General features: G+C 38.9%; 2 protein-coding genes across 9 annotated transcripts in view; one reads left to right on the top strand and one right to left on the bottom strand.

Annotated features, from left to right (window-relative positions):
• Positions 1 to 2,034: 2,034 nt before the first annotated feature.
• Positions 2,035 to 8,596, top strand: LOC143342991 (transmembrane protein 47). 3 transcript variants are annotated; one of them, XM_076767402.1, is made up of 6 exons: positions 2,035 to 2,267; positions 2,882 to 2,942; positions 4,251 to 4,437; positions 4,734 to 4,883; positions 4,968 to 5,030; positions 5,109 to 8,596. In XM_076767402.1, exons 2-6 carry the CDS (start codon positions 2,892 to 2,894, stop codon positions 5,321 to 5,323), a joined length of 666 nt encoding a protein of 221 aa, XP_076623517.1. In that variant the 5' UTR covers positions 2,035 to 2,267; positions 2,882 to 2,891; the 3' UTR covers positions 5,324 to 8,596. The 3 variants fall into 3 exon arrangements, 2 of the variants coding, with proteins under 2 accessions (XP_076623517.1, XP_076623516.1); XR_013079888.1 differs by lacking the exons at positions 2,035 to 2,267; positions 2,882 to 2,942 and adding an exon at positions 3,456 to 3,939 and having other exon boundaries at positions 5,109 to 7,249; positions 7,913 to 8,596; XM_076767401.1 differs by lacking the exons at positions 2,035 to 2,267; positions 2,882 to 2,942 and adding an exon at positions 3,456 to 3,939.
• LOC143342989 (rho guanine nucleotide exchange factor 10) overlaps positions 6,558 to 20,767 on the bottom strand; it is a 61,415-nt gene continuing 47,205 nt past the window's right edge. For all 6 annotated transcript variants that reach the window (XM_076767393.1, XM_076767392.1, XM_076767395.1 and 3 more), the window contains 9 exons: positions 19,598 to 19,835; positions 18,920 to 19,105; positions 18,541 to 18,837; positions 18,368 to 18,460; positions 18,059 to 18,283; positions 17,800 to 17,961; positions 17,514 to 17,720; positions 17,115 to 17,429; positions 6,558 to 16,814 (listed from right to left, as the gene is read on the bottom strand). In XM_076767393.1, coding sequence (XP_076623508.1) covers positions 14,943 to 16,814; positions 17,115 to 17,429; positions 17,514 to 17,720; positions 17,800 to 17,961; positions 18,059 to 18,283; positions 18,368 to 18,460; positions 18,541 to 18,837; positions 18,920 to 19,105; positions 19,598 to 19,835 — 3,595 coding nt within the window. In that variant the 3' untranslated portion in view covers positions 6,558 to 14,942. The remainder of the gene's footprint in view (positions 16,815 to 17,114; positions 17,430 to 17,513; positions 17,721 to 17,799; positions 17,962 to 18,058; positions 18,284 to 18,367; positions 18,461 to 18,540; positions 18,838 to 18,919; positions 19,106 to 19,597; positions 19,836 to 20,767) is intronic.

Raw genomic sequence — 20,767 nt, forward strand, 5'->3', positions numbered from 1 at the left:
TCTTTGGAAGTTTAATAAGCCCGGTTAATAATATAATTCCAATGAATTTTTTCATTTCGTTTTCTGTTACTTCTTTCCATGTTTTCATTCTAGCATGTTGTGATAGGTGATGCTTATTAATATATTGTTGCGCGTATTTGTTCGTTTCCAGGACCATTAGCATAATTACATCGCGATCGAACAAGTGCTCGAACAATGCTATTGGCGTGATATTCGATGGCAGTTGCATCTGAATCCCAGATTTGCCTGTAAATGATACTTTTTCTCTTTTCGCGATATTCTGTGTCCATTGTGCTTCGGACTCGTTCGCATTTGGTAACAAACATTTGCTCAAGTATTCCGAGTGGACTGTTTCATCTTCTTCCGACGAAGCGGTGTTATCGTCGGAAGACTGCAATTCATTTTCACTGCCAGAATTCAGATCATCGTCGCTACCGAAAAGACTTTCTTCGTCGCTCTTTATGTGATAATCCTTAAGTATTTCGAGCAGCTCTTCGGTCGTGTGTTTCTTTTCAACCATTTTTAGATTGCAAAAGTTACGAGACCTTGAGGATTCACGGATTCGTACTGTTACAAATTCAAAATAACTTCGATCGCCATCGGGGTTTAAAACACGATTAAATTATGCGTCATATTTACGGAGAGATAAACACGTTACCATCGTCGCGTGTTTAAACAACTTTTTGGTCGATCAGTGAACGAACGGAAATTGTTATGATTTTTGGTTACGTTTGGTACGTGAAATGGCTGTTTAAAAACATCCAAAGAGAAAGCTGTTTTGCTAAATTACTAAGTTGTAATTTCTCGTTAATGTGTTTTACGAATTATGCGAGCAAATACAGGCAGAAGCAGGTGCGAAAACACCAATGAGAATGGTGTTATCTGAATACCAAACTCTGGCAGCCAGAGTGTTTTCTAACCTTTTTTTAGCTCGTCATTCATCTATGATATTTGTTTATCTCTGTATATCTAAAAACAATAATTCATGCCACGAGAGGGGAAAGTCACTAGATGTAGTACCAACCATGAAAGAGATGGAATCGTGGATGGTGCTGGAGTTGGTGAGTTTCCTCTCTCACAGCATAAATCATGGTTCCCAAATGTATTCCCCACTCTTCGTGGTTACTGTTAAGTTGCAAATATAATGGTACGTATACTAATTATTTATTTACAATGTTGCCAATAAAATTAAATTAGTGTTGATGGTGTTCTTGATACAAGAGCTCGAAAATCGGCGAAAATTTCACCGGAATCCCGAATATGCGAATTAATTGAAATTCTTGGAAATGACATCATTTCCAGGAAACCGCCAAAACTTGTGCCACCTCTTCGGAAATCATGTTCTATCGATACAAAGTTCGAAACTCTGTGTTATTCTGAAGAGTTAAGAAAAGTGATACAAGTATTGGTGTCAAAGGGCTGTGTGTGAAGGACTTAAGAACAAAAAACTGAAACTGTAATGCAAATAAATAGGGACACAATATAAAAACAGTACTTTCAAACAAAAATGTTTGCTTCAAAGGAGTAGACATTATTAGTGAAACAATAAATTGTATGTTGATCAGCAACACAGACATTATCATATTCGTCCTATCGATCCGTGTGCAACGATTTCAAAACTTGATGATTTTGTACTTTCTGATTCTGTCCATATTTAATCACAGAAAATTACTGTTCGAACTTAATCATCTACAAATTCTTAACAGAAAATTGTAACTTGTTAACCCCCATGTCGTGCTTGCATACGATAACGCAGAGAACAATGCTTGCGTTGTTAATAGAAAAGTAGAACGTCGCTATTCTATTGGTAGTTTGGATATTGTAATATTAAGATCATTTTTTCTATTGGCCACATATGTTCGAGAGCACGTCATGCACCGAGTTTTATTCGCCGATGAGGGAAACGCGCGAAGTACCAATCGTAGCCGAGGTTAGAAATCCTGTCGCGACGAGAACCAATAAGAACGTTCGTTCTTTAGAAGCTTTTCGAGTGATTATTCATTGAGTCATTCTGCATTTCCTCGTTGTGTGGGTGTCAGCGGTACGCGAGCGTATAGGGAGCATATTATTGAAACCTGTTGTTGACATTTTCAGTGACATAACCCTCGAAATTGAATCGCGCTGGTGGCGTTTGTATATTCCGTGCTCGCTTCGCGTTCTCACGCAATCTATTTACTAGCTGTCAAATTCTGAAGTTACGTTCTATTAAATGCTTGATGCGTATGCAGATTGATAGTGTTCTAAAGTGAATACGTATATCCATTGTTGTAAGTGTACTGTTTCGTTCACTGTAATTGTTAAGACGAGAACTGTGTTTCCATTCGCCATCCTACTTTCGGACAGAGAACAATCAGAATATAATTCGTAGAATTTGAGACACGAGTTGCTTTGGGCGTGACTAATCTTCTCGTTTGTCAACGCTTAAAATAAAATTGTTATATTGTAATTCGTTAACCTTCCTTGAATGTTACACGAATTACTAATGATTCAGGTATAGCTCTGAATTCAATGGTGGAACATTTATTTAATGTAGGAGATAATGTAACAAGTACTTTATATATTTTGTTAACAATATCTATCATCGACTATTAATATTGCAATTACAATGTAATTTCATGCAATAATTTAATACACGAATGTTATTTAATTTCCAGAAGAGATCAAATTTCTATAACCCATGTAAAATATGTAGAATAAACATAATTAGCAGGATCTATGAGTCATCTTGATGACCTTTTATTACAACATCCAATTTAACACAAATATCAATTTACAAGATTCTTGTATATTTTTACCCTTTCTGTTCAGTTATGATTAGCAATATATTTGTTGTATCGATACCACAATTTTTCCTTATTTTGTTATTATGTTTTTATTACAGCTAAACAACAATGGCACAAACTACCACGATTGAAACAATCACTATTACCAGGCCATTGAAGGTAAGTTTCAACATTATCGTAATTTATATTTAATATTTCAATAGCAACGAAAGTTATAACATCGAAATTCACGGTAAAATTTGATCGAAAAATAGAAATTGCGAATTTAAGTTCCAATCACGACTATTGTTCTTAACATTATTAAAATAAATAAAAAATAAAACATCGACATCCAATCACCGTACGTTTGAACGTTCTATTTTCTATCTCTACAAACAAACGAAATCTAAACCGACGACCATCGTTACGATGCGTGAAATACCGTATCAAAAATATTCAGTCGGCCCATCGAATATAATTTCCAATTGAAAACGTGCGTTACGTATAATAAGAGTACTGCAAATATAGCACGGTCTGCGTCGGAGGATTTTCCAACCTTACGGTGATAGCAAATGCGTTGAGAAATATTTTTATAAATGGAACATACGTCTCAAGTTCCGTCCGTACTAAAAAGCACCCTCTACCGCGTACGCGCACTGCGCCACGACCTTTAATGGGCGCAGCCTCCCTGGAACCCAATTACTCCCCCAACCTCGGACAGAGACTCTGTCCCTGGTTGACCTCGCCAAACGAACAATCTTTCGTTACTTTTCGCGAACGCCAAAGAGGAAATTTCTACAGCAAACATGTAACACGCGCGTGGCTCGTGGCGGGATGTGATTGTAAAGTTGTTCCACGTATACTCGCGTGAAATGCAATCGAGGGCTTGAATCGTGTTTACCTTTGAGGTGTTCGCGAAGGTTTCGCGTCTTCGAACGATCTCTAAATGCTTCCCTGTCGTCTACCGAGGGTGTTCCGCGGAACAGTGTACGATGTCCCGTAATTGGTACTCGAGGAGGCCGAAGAAAGTGTGAAAGAAAAGTTCAAAACGATTTTAATTAAACACTAGGTTCCTCAATTCTGTCCGTTAAGGGCTGTCTCGAAAGTACACTATAGATCTACGATGATCATGTATACAGTCGCGGATGATCACATGGGCGATACTGAAATCGCACAGGTACACTTGAGCTCCTTCGCGAATTTGTCGTGGCAATTTACTTCTATTATTCTTATTTCGATACTTTCGATACTATTTATACTATTTATACTTTCGATAAATATTTATGATGTTTTGTTTCTAATATGATGTTCATCATTGATGCTTTATCTATATTCTGCAATCACACTTTTAAGACAGGAGCAAGAATTTTGCTGTCAAATCTTTGTGGTTACGATATTATCGGTGTTGATAATCTGAATTCATACACGAATATATTTAGTAGTTTCCTTTTACTATTGGTGTAAATATTTTTCCTCTGTTGGTTACAGGTGATAGCATTCATATGTGGGATAATAGTTATACTATTGATGATAATGGGTTTGGCATCCACCGATTGGTTAATGGCATTGGGATGGAGACAAGGTCTATTTGCCCACTGTATCGAGGAAGGTGCACCTACACCTTTGCCATTTAACATGCCAGATCCAGCTGGGTGTTATCAAGCCAGAGACACTGGTACAACAAATCTTCATTCTTAACACTAGATTTAAGATTCCATATTAAAAATTGCAGAACACATAAATATCATTTTTTAACAACTTATGTTGAATTTGATTGATGCAATGGCATGAATATACATTCTAATTGAATATATACTCTAATTTCGTATATACATAAAAATTATAGTATATGGTCGTACAGTATATGTTACATTTCTGAGGATGACCAGTTGCTTGGAAACGTCATAATTTTCATCGTTCTAACGACGCGTTCATGTTGAAATGATTTTAAAAATACTATTATTCTTGCAGCTTACATAAAAGCAGCTGCTGTATTGTGCATAGTATGTTTAATAACGGACATTGCTGCAACAGTCCTCACAGGCCTTGGCTTGAGGTCACAAGATAATCGCGACAAGCACAAGTATTATAGATTTGCAGTATTCTGCATGGGCTTTGCACGTACGTATGCCAATTTAAGACAATGTACGCGTGTTAATGTAGACGTCTCTTCCTATACTGTATATTTACTTTGTCGTGTTTCAGTGATATCACTCTTGATAGCATTAGTGATATATCCAGTGTGTTTTGCCACAGAACTCAATCTTGGTAAGTAATAATTCTATAAAACTGTTGGACACGTTTCAGCTTTATTGCACGTATACGAATATCGTAACTATTTTACAGGAAATCGGACGGTATGGGAATTCGGTTGGGCGTATGGAGTCGGATGGGGCGCAGCTATATTCTTGTTCGGCGGAGCCGTGTTGTTGTTATGCGATAAGGAGAGCGAGGAGATTTATTACAAAGAAAGGAAGATCGTACGCGACGATATCGGTAGCGGAGGTTCTATGATTGGAATGGGTCATCATGGTGGACGAAGTGGGACGCAATTAGCCTAGTGGCATTGCTCCCTGCCCGACGTTGTTCTCTAGGTGATTAATTTCTTCTTTTTCTGTCCTCACATTTTGATACATTCATGGAAAAAAAAAGACGTACACACGTATAAAGAGTGAATGGTTTTTATATGTAGTCTACTTGTTACGCCAGCATGTATTGGACTTAACTATTACTTCGATATCGGATGTACAAAACATCTAATCGATCCATCATTTGGATATTTGACGAAAAAGGGTTTGCAACTTGACTGAGATTCGATTAATTCACTCATTGGTTACCAATTTTTCCAATCTCTCATATCAACAATTTCGGGACCATTGCTATTTTAAGTTTACCATAGTATTATGTTTTATGTGTATTATACAACTACAAATATTTTTTATATAGTATATTTACATTATTTTTTAAATTTACCAATCAACTTTTTGATACCGGTACAATGGTAGCATCGATGCTGCGTTAACTTATCTGTGAAAAAAAATCAATTAATACCAATGCCGCATTTACTATTACTGTCTGATTCTAAACATAATGGCAAGACATACTTTTTTAATATTAACTTTTCGATTTACTAATGTCTGTAAGCTGCGCGGTAATTTTCACTGTGCTCGTATCAACCGTTTTATTATCGCATTTGGCTAGTTATAAAAATTATTTATGCTTTTTTTTTTAACAGCATACAGTACTTGAGTACTTAACGCAATTTAACGCCCCTTTATTTTCAAAACTCGGAACAAAAATTTCAGCAATAATCAGCTGCAAAGTATGACGAATTAATATGATGATAAGTTAAGAACACTGCCTCTCATTAGTCGAGTAATATATCATTGATTCTTATATTTGTTTTTGCGTAAAACATTGCAGCTTTGAGTTAGTTAATATTTATTATGTTTAGTATATTTTTTATATGTAGTATGTACATATACACGAACACGTACACATACACGCATACATATCTATATATATATATTAGACGTTAGTAATTTATTTTTCGCTTTCATTTATTTTTTTTTTTTTGTTTTTCTTACTATTATTGAAAGTGATATTTGCTTTAATCAAATGGTTTATATTATTGTAATGTTTACTAGTATTTTTGGTAAAACATTATGAGAAAGTAATGTTTCTAACTTAATACTTCCACGTATTCTGCAATAAATCTTGGCCAAAAATTGTTGTAAGTAATATAACTTGTGATTACATACACGCACAGAACGTATATGAATGAAACCGCAAACAATTCGAGTAAAATCTAATCGTGATTATCGGGAACTACGAATATTAAAAAAAAAAAAAAAAATCGCATGCTTGGGCACACTTGGTCGATTGTTACGAATAAGAATATTTTTAACGATTTTTACCATATTTTTGGAAATAAAATAATTCTCATCGGTTTAAGGAACCGTAAAATTATGCAAAACGATCCGATTTGTGTACGTGTATTTATCGCGGTGTAATTATAAACTAATAACTAAATCATCAATTTTTATATTACACCAAAATTTATTATTTTCGTATATTCATCCTAAAGTCTTCCTTTATTTTTTAATGGAAATACCGGATGTGTTTTTTATCGTATGAAACGTGCAAATGCTACCTCTGAGAAATTTTCATTTCACAAGCGCGATTATTTTCAAGCTACGAGATATTTAAATTAAAAAAGTGCATTCTAAAGGTTGGGAAAAGAAAAATGTTTTCCTGTAATTCTTCCAAGCAGATGAAACATGATTTGATTTAGTTTTAGAGGAAATCAACTTTTGTTGTCCTTCCTGTACACCTCATAGCATAAGATTAAGATATTTAAGTGTTCGTTTACACGAAATATTTATTTTTACGCGTTACATTAGTAATAGCAGCAATTTATTTCTTTTTTTTTCTTTTTTTTTCAAGGCAGTTAAAACGACTGAAAATATTAAGACTATTTAGCCTTTGTTGATATACAGGGTGTTCGGCAACCCTGGGAAAAATTTTAATGGGGGATTCTAGAGGCCAAAATAAGACAAAAATGAGGAATACCAATTTGTTGATGGAGGCTTCGTTAAAAAGTTATTAACAATTAAATTCAAAAACTTCAAATCGTTCTGGAAAAATTATTTTCGGTTACGGGGGTCAATTACAAGCATTTTTAGTGATTAGACATATATTCGAAATCCTGCTCAGTTTCGAGAAAAAAATTCGAATATGTGTTGAAATTTTTCGGTGAAATTCAAAAATTTCAAATCGTTCTGGAAAAAATATTTTCAGTTGCGGGGGTCAATTACAAGCATTTTTGGTCAAAAGACATACCCCCGAAATCCTACTCAGTTTCGAGAAAAAAATTCGAGTAAATGTTGAAATTTTTGGGTGAAAAAAAAGAATTTCGAATCATCTTGGAAAAATTATTTTTAGTTGCAGGGGTCAATTACAATCATTTTTGGTCATTACACATAACCTCGAAATCCTACCCACTTTCTAGAAAAAAATTCAGTACGAATGGAACTTTAAACGTTAATAACTTTTTAACAAAGCCTCCATCGACAAATTGGTATCCTTGATTTTCGTTTTACTTTGACCCCTAGAATCCCCCATTAAAATTTTTTCCATGTGTGGCCGAGCACTCTGCATATTTTAACGAAACGTTCAAAAATAATTGTACAAATTAAAATATACGCCAAGTTGGTATGAACCTTTCGTTGATAGTTTGAAGTTCTTTTGCAGTACTTTCGATTATTTTTTTCCTTTATTATTCGCAGAAAGAAATGGATTAGTATGTGTCATTATATCGACAGTAATCTTACTAAATTGTTGACATTTAACAAAACATGTATGCAATGTGAGAGCTGACATATGTACGCGTTATGAAGTTTCCGATGATATTTTCAATATTACGATCGAAACGAGGTTAACGATATTGAAGGTTCATCGAACATAGCTGGACAAAGATACAAATTCTAGCAGTATTATGTATTTCATAGTGACTCCTTGTTCGGGTAACCGTGTTTCTTTTACGTCACTCTTAATTTGTATCGTACGAACGTTTATCATTTTTACCCATTGTCTGTAGGGAGAAATTTGAAATTCCCTATAAGTCGAGTACACTTTAAGTTGAACACAGCACCAAATATTTACGTGTGCGATGGAATAGAGGCAGCTCGGGCAGGTATTATCTATTATGTTATCTGCATTACATACGTGTACGTATATGTATATATAGGTATTTTATAAATACATGTAATAGAATGATACACATGCAGTTATTGCGATACTCTAAAGGGACGTCTAAAAATGAAACAAATAAATGAACTCATACGTGCACATCGCATAACGCGGCAAATCAATCATGCTTTCTACGAGAGAAAATGAACTTTAAACCTAAGAATTACAGTGCATTTACTTTTTTGCCGAACACTGTCGATTTGCGCCTTTCGATTTTGATATGTGCTATTTATTGAAATAGAGTACTGTATAAGACTAAGCATAACCGAGCGTTGAACAATGCGTTTAAAAGAAAAAAAAGAATAAGCGAATCGTTGATATGTTGATTAAGAAGTTTATAATACAGTCAAGCGTATGCGTCAACAAAAGAAGGAAGTGATTGCAACAATGAGTACGATACGAGTCAAGTTCTACTTGTGTACATCACATACTTTGCTGCTCTTTTAAAGGAAGAAGGAGGCAATGAAATTAACGGCACCACGAGATGTCGGTGGTGCTCGTCGAGAAAGAGTAGACGAGTCTGAAAAGTGAATATTTCAGAACGCCCAGTTACAAGCTAGAATTCGTGAAATTTACGAACCGAAATTCCAATTTAATGGAAGACTTCCAACTTGCAACCATCGTTACAAAATGTACCACTGTATCGACTTACCAAGTATTCGTTATAAGCTCGTATTTCTGCATTAGAACTTGCAATGTAGATAACAATTCATCATTTTCTACTCTATCATCACGAAATATATAAATATACGATCTACGAGCGAACAGATAAGGTGATTGTGTAATTAAGCAAATATAGATATAACGTAGAATTAATAGAGCACCAATACCAGAGTAAAAAAAATGTTACAGTTATTTGTTACTTGTATACAGTCCCGAACGAAAAGTAACTTCTCTCGTGCGCGTTGAAAAATTAAAGAAAATAATATTTTGACGAACCAATGGGAAAATTACGAATGTATAGTAACCGGTAATGGATTTTATTTGAACTATTTCCATGCTTCTTTCTTTCACGGGGTTAGGTTAACGTCGATGTAACAATGAAATTACATATCTAGAACGTGCACGACGAAGAAACGCTTTTTCTGTTCGGAGAACTGTTGTTTATGAATAGCTACTTCCTAATTTGTACATTGTAATAAGACATCCTGAATAGTTGGAAGGAAAGTTTCTACGATTATTTAAAACGGAAGAATATATGCAATGTAGAGTGTTCATTGTATGCGATAGATTCACATACATTACCGCAACAAAGTAGAACATAATTTACTCTATACTTATCGATATTTTATATTGTATAGTACACATATCGTACTTATCCATGCATATCGTAGTAGGTGTCATGAAAGATATATAGAAACAGAGAAATTGTAAATTCGTTTTCCTTGTCAGAGATGTTACAAAGCGATATCGGTAGAATTATGTGAAAAAAAAAAATTATTTATGCGCCATACTACAATGTAAACATATCGTAATATTGTACAAAGAATAAATATATATATATATACATATATATATATATATCAGACAAACATGAATCTGTGTGATTCTCTTGTTCTTCGCACGTACCATTAACCTCTACTATTTATATTATGAATTGTAATAATAAAAGAAAAGCATACGAGTGTACACACCTTGAAATCCACCGTCCCAGTGTTAAATATACAGGGTGTTCGGCCACCACTGGGAAAAATTTTAATGGGGCCTTTCAGAGGCCAAAATAAGACGAAAATCAAGAAAAGTTCTTAACAATCAAATTCAAAAACTTCAAATCGTTCTGGAAAAATTATTTTCGGTTACGGGGGTCAATTACAAGCATTTTCAGTGAATAGATATATATTCAAAATCCTATTCAGTTTCGAGAAAAAAATTCGAGGTATGAAATTTTTCGGAGAAAAAAAACTTTTTTACATCATTCTAAAAAAATTATTTTCGGTTGCGGGGGTCAATTACAATCATTTTCGGTCATTACACATACCCCCGAAATCCTACCCACTTTCTAGAAAAAAATTCGAAAAGGTGTGAAATTTTTCGACGAAATTAAAATATTTCAAATCGTTCTGAAAAAAATATTGTTAGCTATGGGGGTCAATTACGATCATTTTTGGTGAATAGACATACCCCCGAAATCCTACGTATTTTCGAGAAAAAAATTCAGTACGAGCGAAACTTTAAACGATAATAACTTTTTAACGAAGCCTCTATCGACAAATTGGTACTCTTGATTTCCGTCTTATTTCGGTCTCTGAAATCGCCTATTATAATTTTTCCCATGGGTGGCCGAACACCCTCTATAACCATGGAAAATATGACTTTGTAGGATGGGTTTAGCAATACTTGTTTCGCACATAATCACGATTTCCATTTAATTGTGAACTTACAGCAATGATCAAGATAAAACTTAAGCAAAAGAATGTCGACTTCGATACATGCGAGGAAAGGTAGAGGGGCTAAACAACCTTGTGTTCGCTTTTAAATAATTATTAATATTCAGCAATGTAGCCATACAAATAGTGCAAAATTATCGTAACGAAGAACCTTTCCGAAACGCTAACGTAACAAAATTTTCGGATTCATATACATATATAGCATGTATCGTCCATCCACGAGAAGAAGGCACAGCGTGATTACATCCTTAGTCTTGCCGCAGTCCGCTGATTGGTTGATACCGATCTTTGTCACTGCTTTCGACCAATACCTGTGAGTCAGCTGACTGCAACAGGAGTGGGGATGGAAACACGCTGTGCTTTCTTCTCGCGGAAGAATGGCATATATGTGTAACAATGACACAACGCTATTTAAGTAATAAATACATGTGCACGTGTGCTTAATGTGTGCGTGTACGTACGTGTAACAAAATATTGCTGAATAATTATTCCACGTGTATGTGTTATCATCCGTATAAATACAAAATAAGATTACATATGTATATATTTATATAAACCTAAACAAAAAAGAAAAAAAAAAGGTAGTGTACAAAATATAAATCTATCCAGGATTCAATTCCATATAAAAATTAATTTCCTCGGAAAATGTATATGTACACGCAGACTTTCGTTCGTCCATGCCGATAGTGGAAAACTTAACAGCACATTTGCGACAAAACTACGATATACTTCTCTCACTGGGTAACTGATATAAACTCTTTCCCCCTTCTAAACCCCTCTCCGTCCACGTTCGATCTATCACAAATAGAGAACAAACAACGCACGTCGTCGATCGTTGGGATCATTTTCGTTCGTTCTATTCCTCTTTCCTTTCGCTGATTCTCCCCACTCTAGAAGAAATCTTTCTCCGACGTAGGGCAAACATTTTATTCGCGAACAACAAATACAATAAATTCATTTATAAATTAGAATCCATCAACGAACCTTTTAAATCGATATTCAGGCGAACAACGGCCGTGGGCGAAAGTTAGGTTACGAATAGATCAAACATTTTCATTCCGTTATTCGGGAATAAAATTTTCCCAACTCTGACTCTATCGACAGTAAAATATATATCAAAACTGTTCAACGTGCCAACGCTTATAAAAGATATAAAATATCTTTATGCACCCTCGAAAAAAATGCTATTAAACACTAGGACGATCCATTATCGTCATCCGTTAAAGCGCAATTGCAATGAGATTTCACTTTTTCTTTCTCGCAAAAGCACATCAACAAAACTAAACTTCAAATTTCCATTTAAATCTTTCATTTCGTCCGACGACAAAAACCAAACGCGTACCAATAAGTTCACGCAAGCGTTTTCAATAGTGATTGTATCTTTTTTTTTCATTTTTTAATTTCTTTTCTCATTTATATCAAGAAAAAATTTAAAAAAAGAATAATTTTTTTTTGTTTTCTTAGAGATATCGTCAGAGATTCTTTGTACGCTAATAGCGGCTAACAAATCAAATGAATAAATCACAGACGTGCTGCTCTGTGTGTTTCCATTTCCCCGTGTAAAAAGGGGTACGAGTCCCTCGAGTGTTCGTAACGAGACTCGAAATGAAAATTGCAAAATGCTTAAAAAAATTCAATCGTCCTTCCCTCGATACGAAACGTCCTGCGTACCAAAAGCGTAAGATAACGGTTCAGACTCGTATCTTACGAAACGTAACCGAGCGAATAGAACTCGATGTAATCGAGCTTCGAATCAACGGTACTCGCTCGGTTTCGTTCAAAATCTCACTCAAGATTAATTCGTAAAGAGCCTCGAATTTCACAGGTTCTTTACCATATTTGCTGCTTTAAATTACTTTGCCGTATAACCTCAATAATAACAATATTTATTAAAATACACGTTCGAGAGCTAATTTATCCATCAACAACGCGTACCACACTCGCACAACAATTTCCGAATTCACTCAATTCGTAACACGGCTCTAGATTACCCAGATTCTAATTTTTCTATCATAAATTTCCACACGAAAATGATGCAGTGGTCCATAACCTTTTCAAGCTCACGGCGCAGTTTAGAGCAGTGACGGCAAACGATAAGATTTTACTAGCACGCTGAAAATTGTATATTAATTTTTTAACAGACGAACAAGTACCATTCTTCCACGAGAACAAGGCACAGCGTGTTTGCATCTCTACTCCTGTTGCAGTCAGCTGACACACAGCTATTGGTCGAAAGCAGAGACAAAGATCGGTATCAGCCAATCAGCGAGCTGCAGCAAGAGTGGGGATGTAAAGACACTGTGCCTTCTTCTCGTGGAAGGACGATAGCTGTTCCGATCTGCGGTGAATATTTTTGACAAAGATTAACAAATCTTGATGAAACTTTACGAATGATGTAGATCCGATACAATGACGATGTTAACGATTATTATAAATAAGGACGTTTTCGTACAGTGATAAATGCAAACAATGATTTTTCGTATTCGAGAAATTCTGTACCAAAGTATCGTCTTTCCGCGAGAAGAAGGCACAGTTTACATCCCCACTCTTGCTGCAGTCCTCTGATTGGCTGTCACTGATCTTTGTCGCTGCTTTCGACCAATAGCTGTGAGTCAGCGGACTGCAACAGGAGTGGAGATGCAAACACACTGTGCCTTCTTCTCGTGGAAGAATGGTACTTGGCAGAAAATATCGATTTGGAACTTGATGCAAAAAACGATACTAACCTATCTGGTATCGATAATATACGGTATTACTCTTAATGCTAGTCATGATAATCGACTGTATAGTACCAATTATTATCATCACGATCCAAGTAATTAAATGCTAACGTACGATATAAATAAAAACTGTGATTAGTAATGTAAATATTTAGTACTTTGTTCTGGTAACTGATTTATGTTACGATACGAACGCGCTGTCCGATTTATACAAATTTTGGCACGTAAAAGATTCTTGATTCGCCATCACTGCTTTAAAAGAGGTTAATCGTTCCGAGTTCGTGGCACGGTTTATGGGGAAATGAACCCGGTGCTGCTTTTAATCCGAAACAATGATCGTTAATTTTAAAAGCTATCAACAGTTATTCGTTAAATCTCTTGTTAAACATTTGCGAAACAGTGGTTAAGAATCACTGGTAATAACAGATACAAGCGTATACGGTAAACGCAGTTTATAACAAAGTATACGATCTTTCCTACACGACGGAAGCGTGTTATAAAATACAAAAACGTTATTTTCAGAGAGCTACGCGAGAACTAGACATTTTCACTGCTAACGGTAAGGATGGTGTCTGCAGTTTCGAAACATTTATAAATGAACACCAGCGACTGACTTAAAACCAACTAATTAATCAACGAATCCTTACCACCGAGTATCCTTACATTTAGCGACGGGACTGATACCGATACAGGTCGACGATATTCAAGCAATTTCATATCAAGTATAACCAAAGTATCACCGATAACGTATGCATCGATACTATCGTAAAAGTATCGAAGAAACGAAATTGAATCGGTACGAAGTAAGCAACGCGAGACAGACACAATTTCAACTGATTACGAAATCTAATTGATAAAAGGAATTACTTATCGTTTGTGTCCGACTATAATTACTTAATATCAGACTCTGTTTCCTATATTTCACATATTTATAACAATATCGATGCTAACTCAGTTTATACGGTATCGGTAACGGCCAGAGTCGGGCATCGATCAACTATCATTCAATTAATCGCGATAGAAAATTTAACAGTCAGAAGCAACCGCAATTAATATTAATCATCACAAAATGAATACTGCCCGAAACAAATTAACGAAATTCAATGGGAAACGATACTTATCCGTTTACCGATGGCATCGGTACAGTATCAGCCCCGTCCCTACATCCTTATTACTTAAAGAGATATCAGTTCGACAGTAGTTTCTTTTTTTGGTCCTATTCGCCGATACTACGAGAAAACGTTATCGTAACCGGCCCGAAAGTATTAACATATCTACTCGTACCAACACAGGCGTAACGATAGGCCTAGCGTGACTGAGTATCATAATTTCATCTCCCACAGCACGATGTGGGCGTCGTTGCTGTTGGGATCTTTGAACGTGTAGCCCGACTTGGAGGACTTGTCGGCGAGGGACTGCGCGTTCAGTTGCCTCCAGTTAATGTAACCACGGCCGCCCATCAGCGTCAGAACAGTTCGTTTCGGTTGTTCTATCTGCTGCAAAGTCTTGTTCATCTTTTTGCCGTTTGTCTTTATACTGTTGGGCTGCGGCATCGTTTCGGGCACCGACTGCACCACGCTGCTGTTGGTCGTCGCGGCCGCGTCGTACGGTCCGTTTCTACTGGCCGTGCTGCTGTTGCGCGACAATTTACCCGTCTTCAACGACAGGTTCTCCTCGGATCCCGAGGACGTGTACAGGGAACTGGCGTGCGAGTCGACCGACCAATTCGACAGATCCAACGACCTGGGTCTGGTGATCTTCATCTTCAATCTACGGTCTAAGGTACTAACTTTATTTGGTATGGCAGCCAGCTCCGGGTCGCTCCTCCTCAACGACTCGTAAATCGGATCGATGCCGGAGCTGTTCTCGTTCTCGTAATCCTTCACGTACATCAGTTCCCCGTACAGCCCGTAGACGTCGCAATTCTCGCCGGAGCTCTGCGACCCGGACATCGAGTTCGACAGGAATCCACCGCCTGAACCTAAACCCCTAGGAAGCGTCTTCGAACCCCTGTACTCGTACTCCTTGCTACGTTTCCGTCTCAACATCACCGGGCTGCCCGCCAGCTGTTGCTTCAGCTTCACGATGCTGCTCGACATCGACGAGTCCAAGCTGGCCCGATCCCTGGCGCTTCTGTTCTCGGTTTCCTTCGGCCTCAACTGTACGCTGTCCTCGTCGTTCGTCTCGTCGGTCGTGCAATTCACCGAGTTCTTCGGATTCTGTATGGCCAGCAGGAAAGTGATGGGACCGAAGTGCGCGTGATAGGAGATGTTCACGCGACCGCTGATGATCGGCACACCCTCCAATCGCGGAAGAGGGATCGTCAGGCTGATGCCCACGTTGGTGCCCACCCAAAGGAGGCCCTTGCACGCCAACAGCGCCGTCACCGTGACGGACGTCTGATTGTTGTTCAAATTGTCGCCGCATGAGTTCGAGGCGTTGTTCGATCTGGTCACTCTCAGCACGTTCGACGCTATGTTGATGTCCTGCAAGTGCTTGAACGTTTCCGTGTGGTAGAGACAGACGGTGCTCGAGTTCTTCAACGCGACCCACAGCCCCACGCCGGAGTGAGCCATCAGTTTCACGCTGCCAACGTGCTCGTGCTGCGCGCTGAAGCTTTTCGCGATGTCCCCGGTCACCGCGTTAAGTACCCAGACCTTTTTCCCGCAGGCCGCGTAAACGGAGGCGTTGATCGGCATCAGACAGGAGACCGGTTCGTTGCCCAACGTTATCACGAACGGATCCCTAAGGTTCCACGCGCCGTCCAGTTGCCGTCTGAACAGCAGCAGCAGACCGACCCCCAACGCGACGAAGACGTTGTCGCAATGGTATTTGATCTGCATCACCGGCCCCGACACCGAATAGTTGCCCAGCTCCTCTTGTTTCTCGGGCTCCGAGGCGGCATAGATTAGGATCTTGCGCGAGTCCGTTCCCATCCACACGACGTCGCCCGCCAGCGACAACGGATCGGAGGCGGAGCCCTTCACGAACTCTATAGCACCCACTTGGGTCTCTACCAAGTCGAACGCGGTGATCTGCTTCAAAGAGGTCGCGGAAGCTATCGTCGACTGGCCGAATACCGTTACGTGACTGGATATACCGTCCCCCGTGCATATCCATAAGTAACTTTGGCTTCTGCCGCGGCGCCTGGTCGGGCGTGGATTTTGCGCAGTGTAGTAACAACCGCAACGTACCTGAGAAGGATCGAAGAAACATTTGGTGATTCGAACACTCTGAAAAATCCCATTAATTCCGAGGGGGCGGGAGTAAAATAGTAGCCCACCAGGCTACCCCATTATTATTACTATTTATTATAACCGCGAGCGAGTAATGTGTGGGCACACGCAGCCACACGTAAGTTAAGCTAAATGACTCTGATTATGAATCGAGACTACACGTCTTTACCAGACAACGTCGCTGAGTTTAACGGAGTGGCTATACAACGGCCGCTACAATTCCTATCACTTGATCATTGAAAGTAAACAATATCTTACTTCTGTCTGATGTTGCGAATGGTACACCTGTTGCGAACTAACGAAAAGCGGCATCTTGGTGGATGGTCTTTGTTCTTGTTCAGGTACTTCCCACGAAGGAGAATTGTTCGGGTCCAAGGCCAGCTGTGCTAGCCTAAGTTCGGTTATCCAGTCTTTCTTCACCAGGGGATTCTCGGTTTGGAACGTGTACATTTGACCTTGCTTCGTTACCAACTGCAAGCAACAACTGTCGGCCCAAACCATGTCCTCGTCTTTTTGTTGTATCGACAATTGTATGGACTGTAGAATTTGTTTAGTCTTCTCGAGCGTCATCCCCTTTAAATTAAATGCAAAGACACACTGACATTTGCAACCAGAAGTAATTACAACGTTGAGAGTTTGATAAAGACTATTCGTTACCTCGTATTTGCCCTTCAGCTGTGCAACTAAATCGCTTATCCTAGACATCACTTCGTAATCGTGCATAAGATCGTTCATTTCTACGCACAGATTGTCCGCGCCTGCTTGTCCACACTCTCCGCTTTTGTCAGATTTTAAGCTGCCGCCTTTGTTCAGGCCAGCGGTCAACAAACGACTTAACGTTGGCGAGGTACTCGTATCCTGAATCTGAGATATGATATTAAAAATATTTTTAGACGCCTGCAAAACAACATCCGTGACCGCATACAGGACTAGATTACTATACCTCGATATCTGACACAGGATACGTCCATTTTAGAGTAAGTCTCTCGCTGCCGCTGAAATCCTCTGCGGACCTTGGTGTCACCGAGACGCACACCACGAGATCATTCAGCAGGAGTAACCTTCGTCTTTTGGATTTCGTTATCATTCCATTCTGATTAAATTCCTACGAAAATTGACGGCATCATACCAACCCAATAAAATCGCCATAAAGTTTTGTACGACCTCTCCTTGCGAGATTCCTTAAATAATTGTACACTCACCAATTGCGTCACGTTATCCTCCCTGATAAGATACCTGGACGAAGACGAGAGTGGACGATGGGACAATTTCCCGGACACGTGTCGTAACATCTCTTTGAACGCTTGAAACTGTTCCGCTTCGCGCTTCCTCTCGTTCAGCATTTCCGCCAAACTCTCCAATTGGGTCAACGCTAATTGCAACGACATTCGATCGTGATGTCCTTGCGGCGTGTGTTTCAGTAAGTCCTGGCGCGACAAATCTTATGTCATCCCGATGCAATATCATCGAAGGTTAAACGTAAACGCGATGACGCGTCGCGATACACTTACTTGCAAGAATAGTATAAATTGCGGAAACCTCTGTACGGGCTTGACCATCAATCCGAAGAAGGACAGTCTGTCGTGAGCGCTTATTTGTTTCACCTGATGCAGAAGAAACGGCGGATCGTTTACTCCGTTGTATGGCGGTGTACAATTAGCAGGGAAAGAACATTACCGTTTACCTTGAAAAAGTCGGCGAGCGCGGTCTTTCTCTTCGACTCCTGTTTAGCCAAATCCATGGCCCTCGAAAAATTATTTATAAACCCGCTGTAAATGTCGAGAACGATGGCTTTGCTGAAGCTCGCCACGAACACGTCCCCCAGCTTCTCGTCCTTGTCCCACGAGCGGACGCATTCCGCCAGCGCGATTCTGAACAACGTATGGCATTGCAGAATCTCCGGCAATCTATGAAACAACGTTACTATTTTCGCCTGGCTCAGTATGGGCGGCGAGGATTCCTCCAAAGGTTTCTTGTAATCCTGAAACACGGTATATGTTTAAACGGAAAACGCGAGATTCCTCGAAACCGTTTGCCAAGCTTACGGCGTCACCAGTACGTACGTTCACTAGCCTCTGCAACGTCGACACGTAACTGTTCTCGGAGTGCACGATAGCGGCTACTATGTGTCGACGTTTCAATTGCTGGGGGGTTAAATTCGCCGGTGTCGGTGGAAGGGCCGGCGGGGTCTGCCTGCGTTGTTGCATGCACTGGAACTGCAACATCGCGCTGCTGTTCTCCTCCTCGATCTGAAGCAGAGTTTCCAACATCTAGAATTCTCCCAAGTTTCGAACGATCTTTCTCGACACTTTGAATTTTAGGGTAGGGACAAGGAAACATCTTCGAGTCGAAAAAGGAACGCCAGCAATGGAGGATTAACTTTCCTAAGAATTGGGGCCCAACGACGAGGGGGTTGTGTCAGGGTATTTTTCGTAGAACCGAAACCGAATATTGCTCGACGAGGAAAGAGAATGGATTTAGTACGTCGGGAGTTGAAAATCTTCTTACGGCATCTCTTTGTACCGCGCGTGTCTCTCTTTCTGTACTTTTATCGATTCTCCTTCCTTTTCTACTGGGTGTCGGGTTTCGTTGAGCTCGAGACGTTAGGTGGAAGGGTTTCGAGGGGAAGAACGAATCGTGGAAAGTTTAACCTCGCATTATATCGTACGCGTTAAAAGAAAAACATCCTTTTTTATCAGTTAAGAAACCGAGGATCCCAAACGATCCTTTATCGTCATTACTTCGCATAGCTGCGGCATCTGCGGCGCCTTGATGGGACTCGTAAGAGACACCGTGTCGGAGGAGTCGACGTCGTACTGTTGCGTCGAGCCTCGTCGAATGCTGAACCATCTCGACAGTCGTCCATGGTTTCCGGGCGAGTCCAACGGGTCCGCATTGCTCACTCGCATATTCTGCGACCTCCACTTGTCGCAGAGCGTCCTCGCCTTGTGCAACGTGTTCCTCAATTGGCAATTACTTCTGCAACGAATTAACAATAATCGTTACACCGGAGAGGACAGGGTATTGCACAGGGTATACGGTCACCCATGGGAAAAATTTTAATGGGGGATTCTAGAGGCCAAATTAAGACGAAAATCAAGAATACCAATTTGTCGATGGAGGCTCCATTAAAAAGATATTAACGTTTAAAGTTCCGCCAGTACTGAATTTTTTTCTCGAAAATGAGTAGGATTTTGAGGATATGTGTATTCACCAAAAATGACTGCAATTGACCCACGTAACAGAAAATAATTTTTTTAATACGATTCGAAATTTTTTAATTTTGTCGAAAAGTTTGTCAACCTATTCGAATTTTTTTCTGGAATATGCGTAGGATTTTGGGGGTATGTCTATTCACCAAAAATGATTGTAATTGACCCCCGCAACCGAAAACAATTTTTCCAAAACGATTCCAAACTTTTCAATTTCGTCGAAAAATTTGTCCACCTACTCAAATTTTTTTCTAGAAAGTGCGTAGGATTTCGAAGGTATGTGTAATGACCAAAAATGATTGTAATTGACCCCCACAACTGAAAATATTTTTTTCAGAACGATTCGAAATATTTTAATTTCGTCGAGAAATTTCACACCTTCTCGAATTTTTTTCTAGAAAGTGGGTAGGATTTCGGGGGTATGTGTATTCACCAAAAATGATTGTAATTGACCCCTGCAATCGAAAATAATTTTTCCAAAAATATTTGAAACTTTTTAATTTCGTCGAAAAATTTGTCCACCTACTCGAATTTTTTTCTAGAAAGTGCGTAGGATTTCGAAGGTATGTGTAATGACCAAAAATGATTGTAGTTGACCCCCCTAGCTAGAAATAATTTTTTTAAAACGACTCGAAATTTTTTTTTCCCGTCGAAAAATTTCACATCTTCTTGAATTTTTTTCTTGAAAATGCGTAGGAT

Source organism: Colletes latitarsis, chromosome 6 (assembly GCF_051014445.1).
Source record: "Colletes latitarsis isolate SP2378_abdomen chromosome 6, iyColLati1, whole genome shotgun sequence".
NCBI lineage: Eukaryota > Metazoa > Arthropoda > Insecta > Hymenoptera > Colletidae > Colletes > Colletes latitarsis.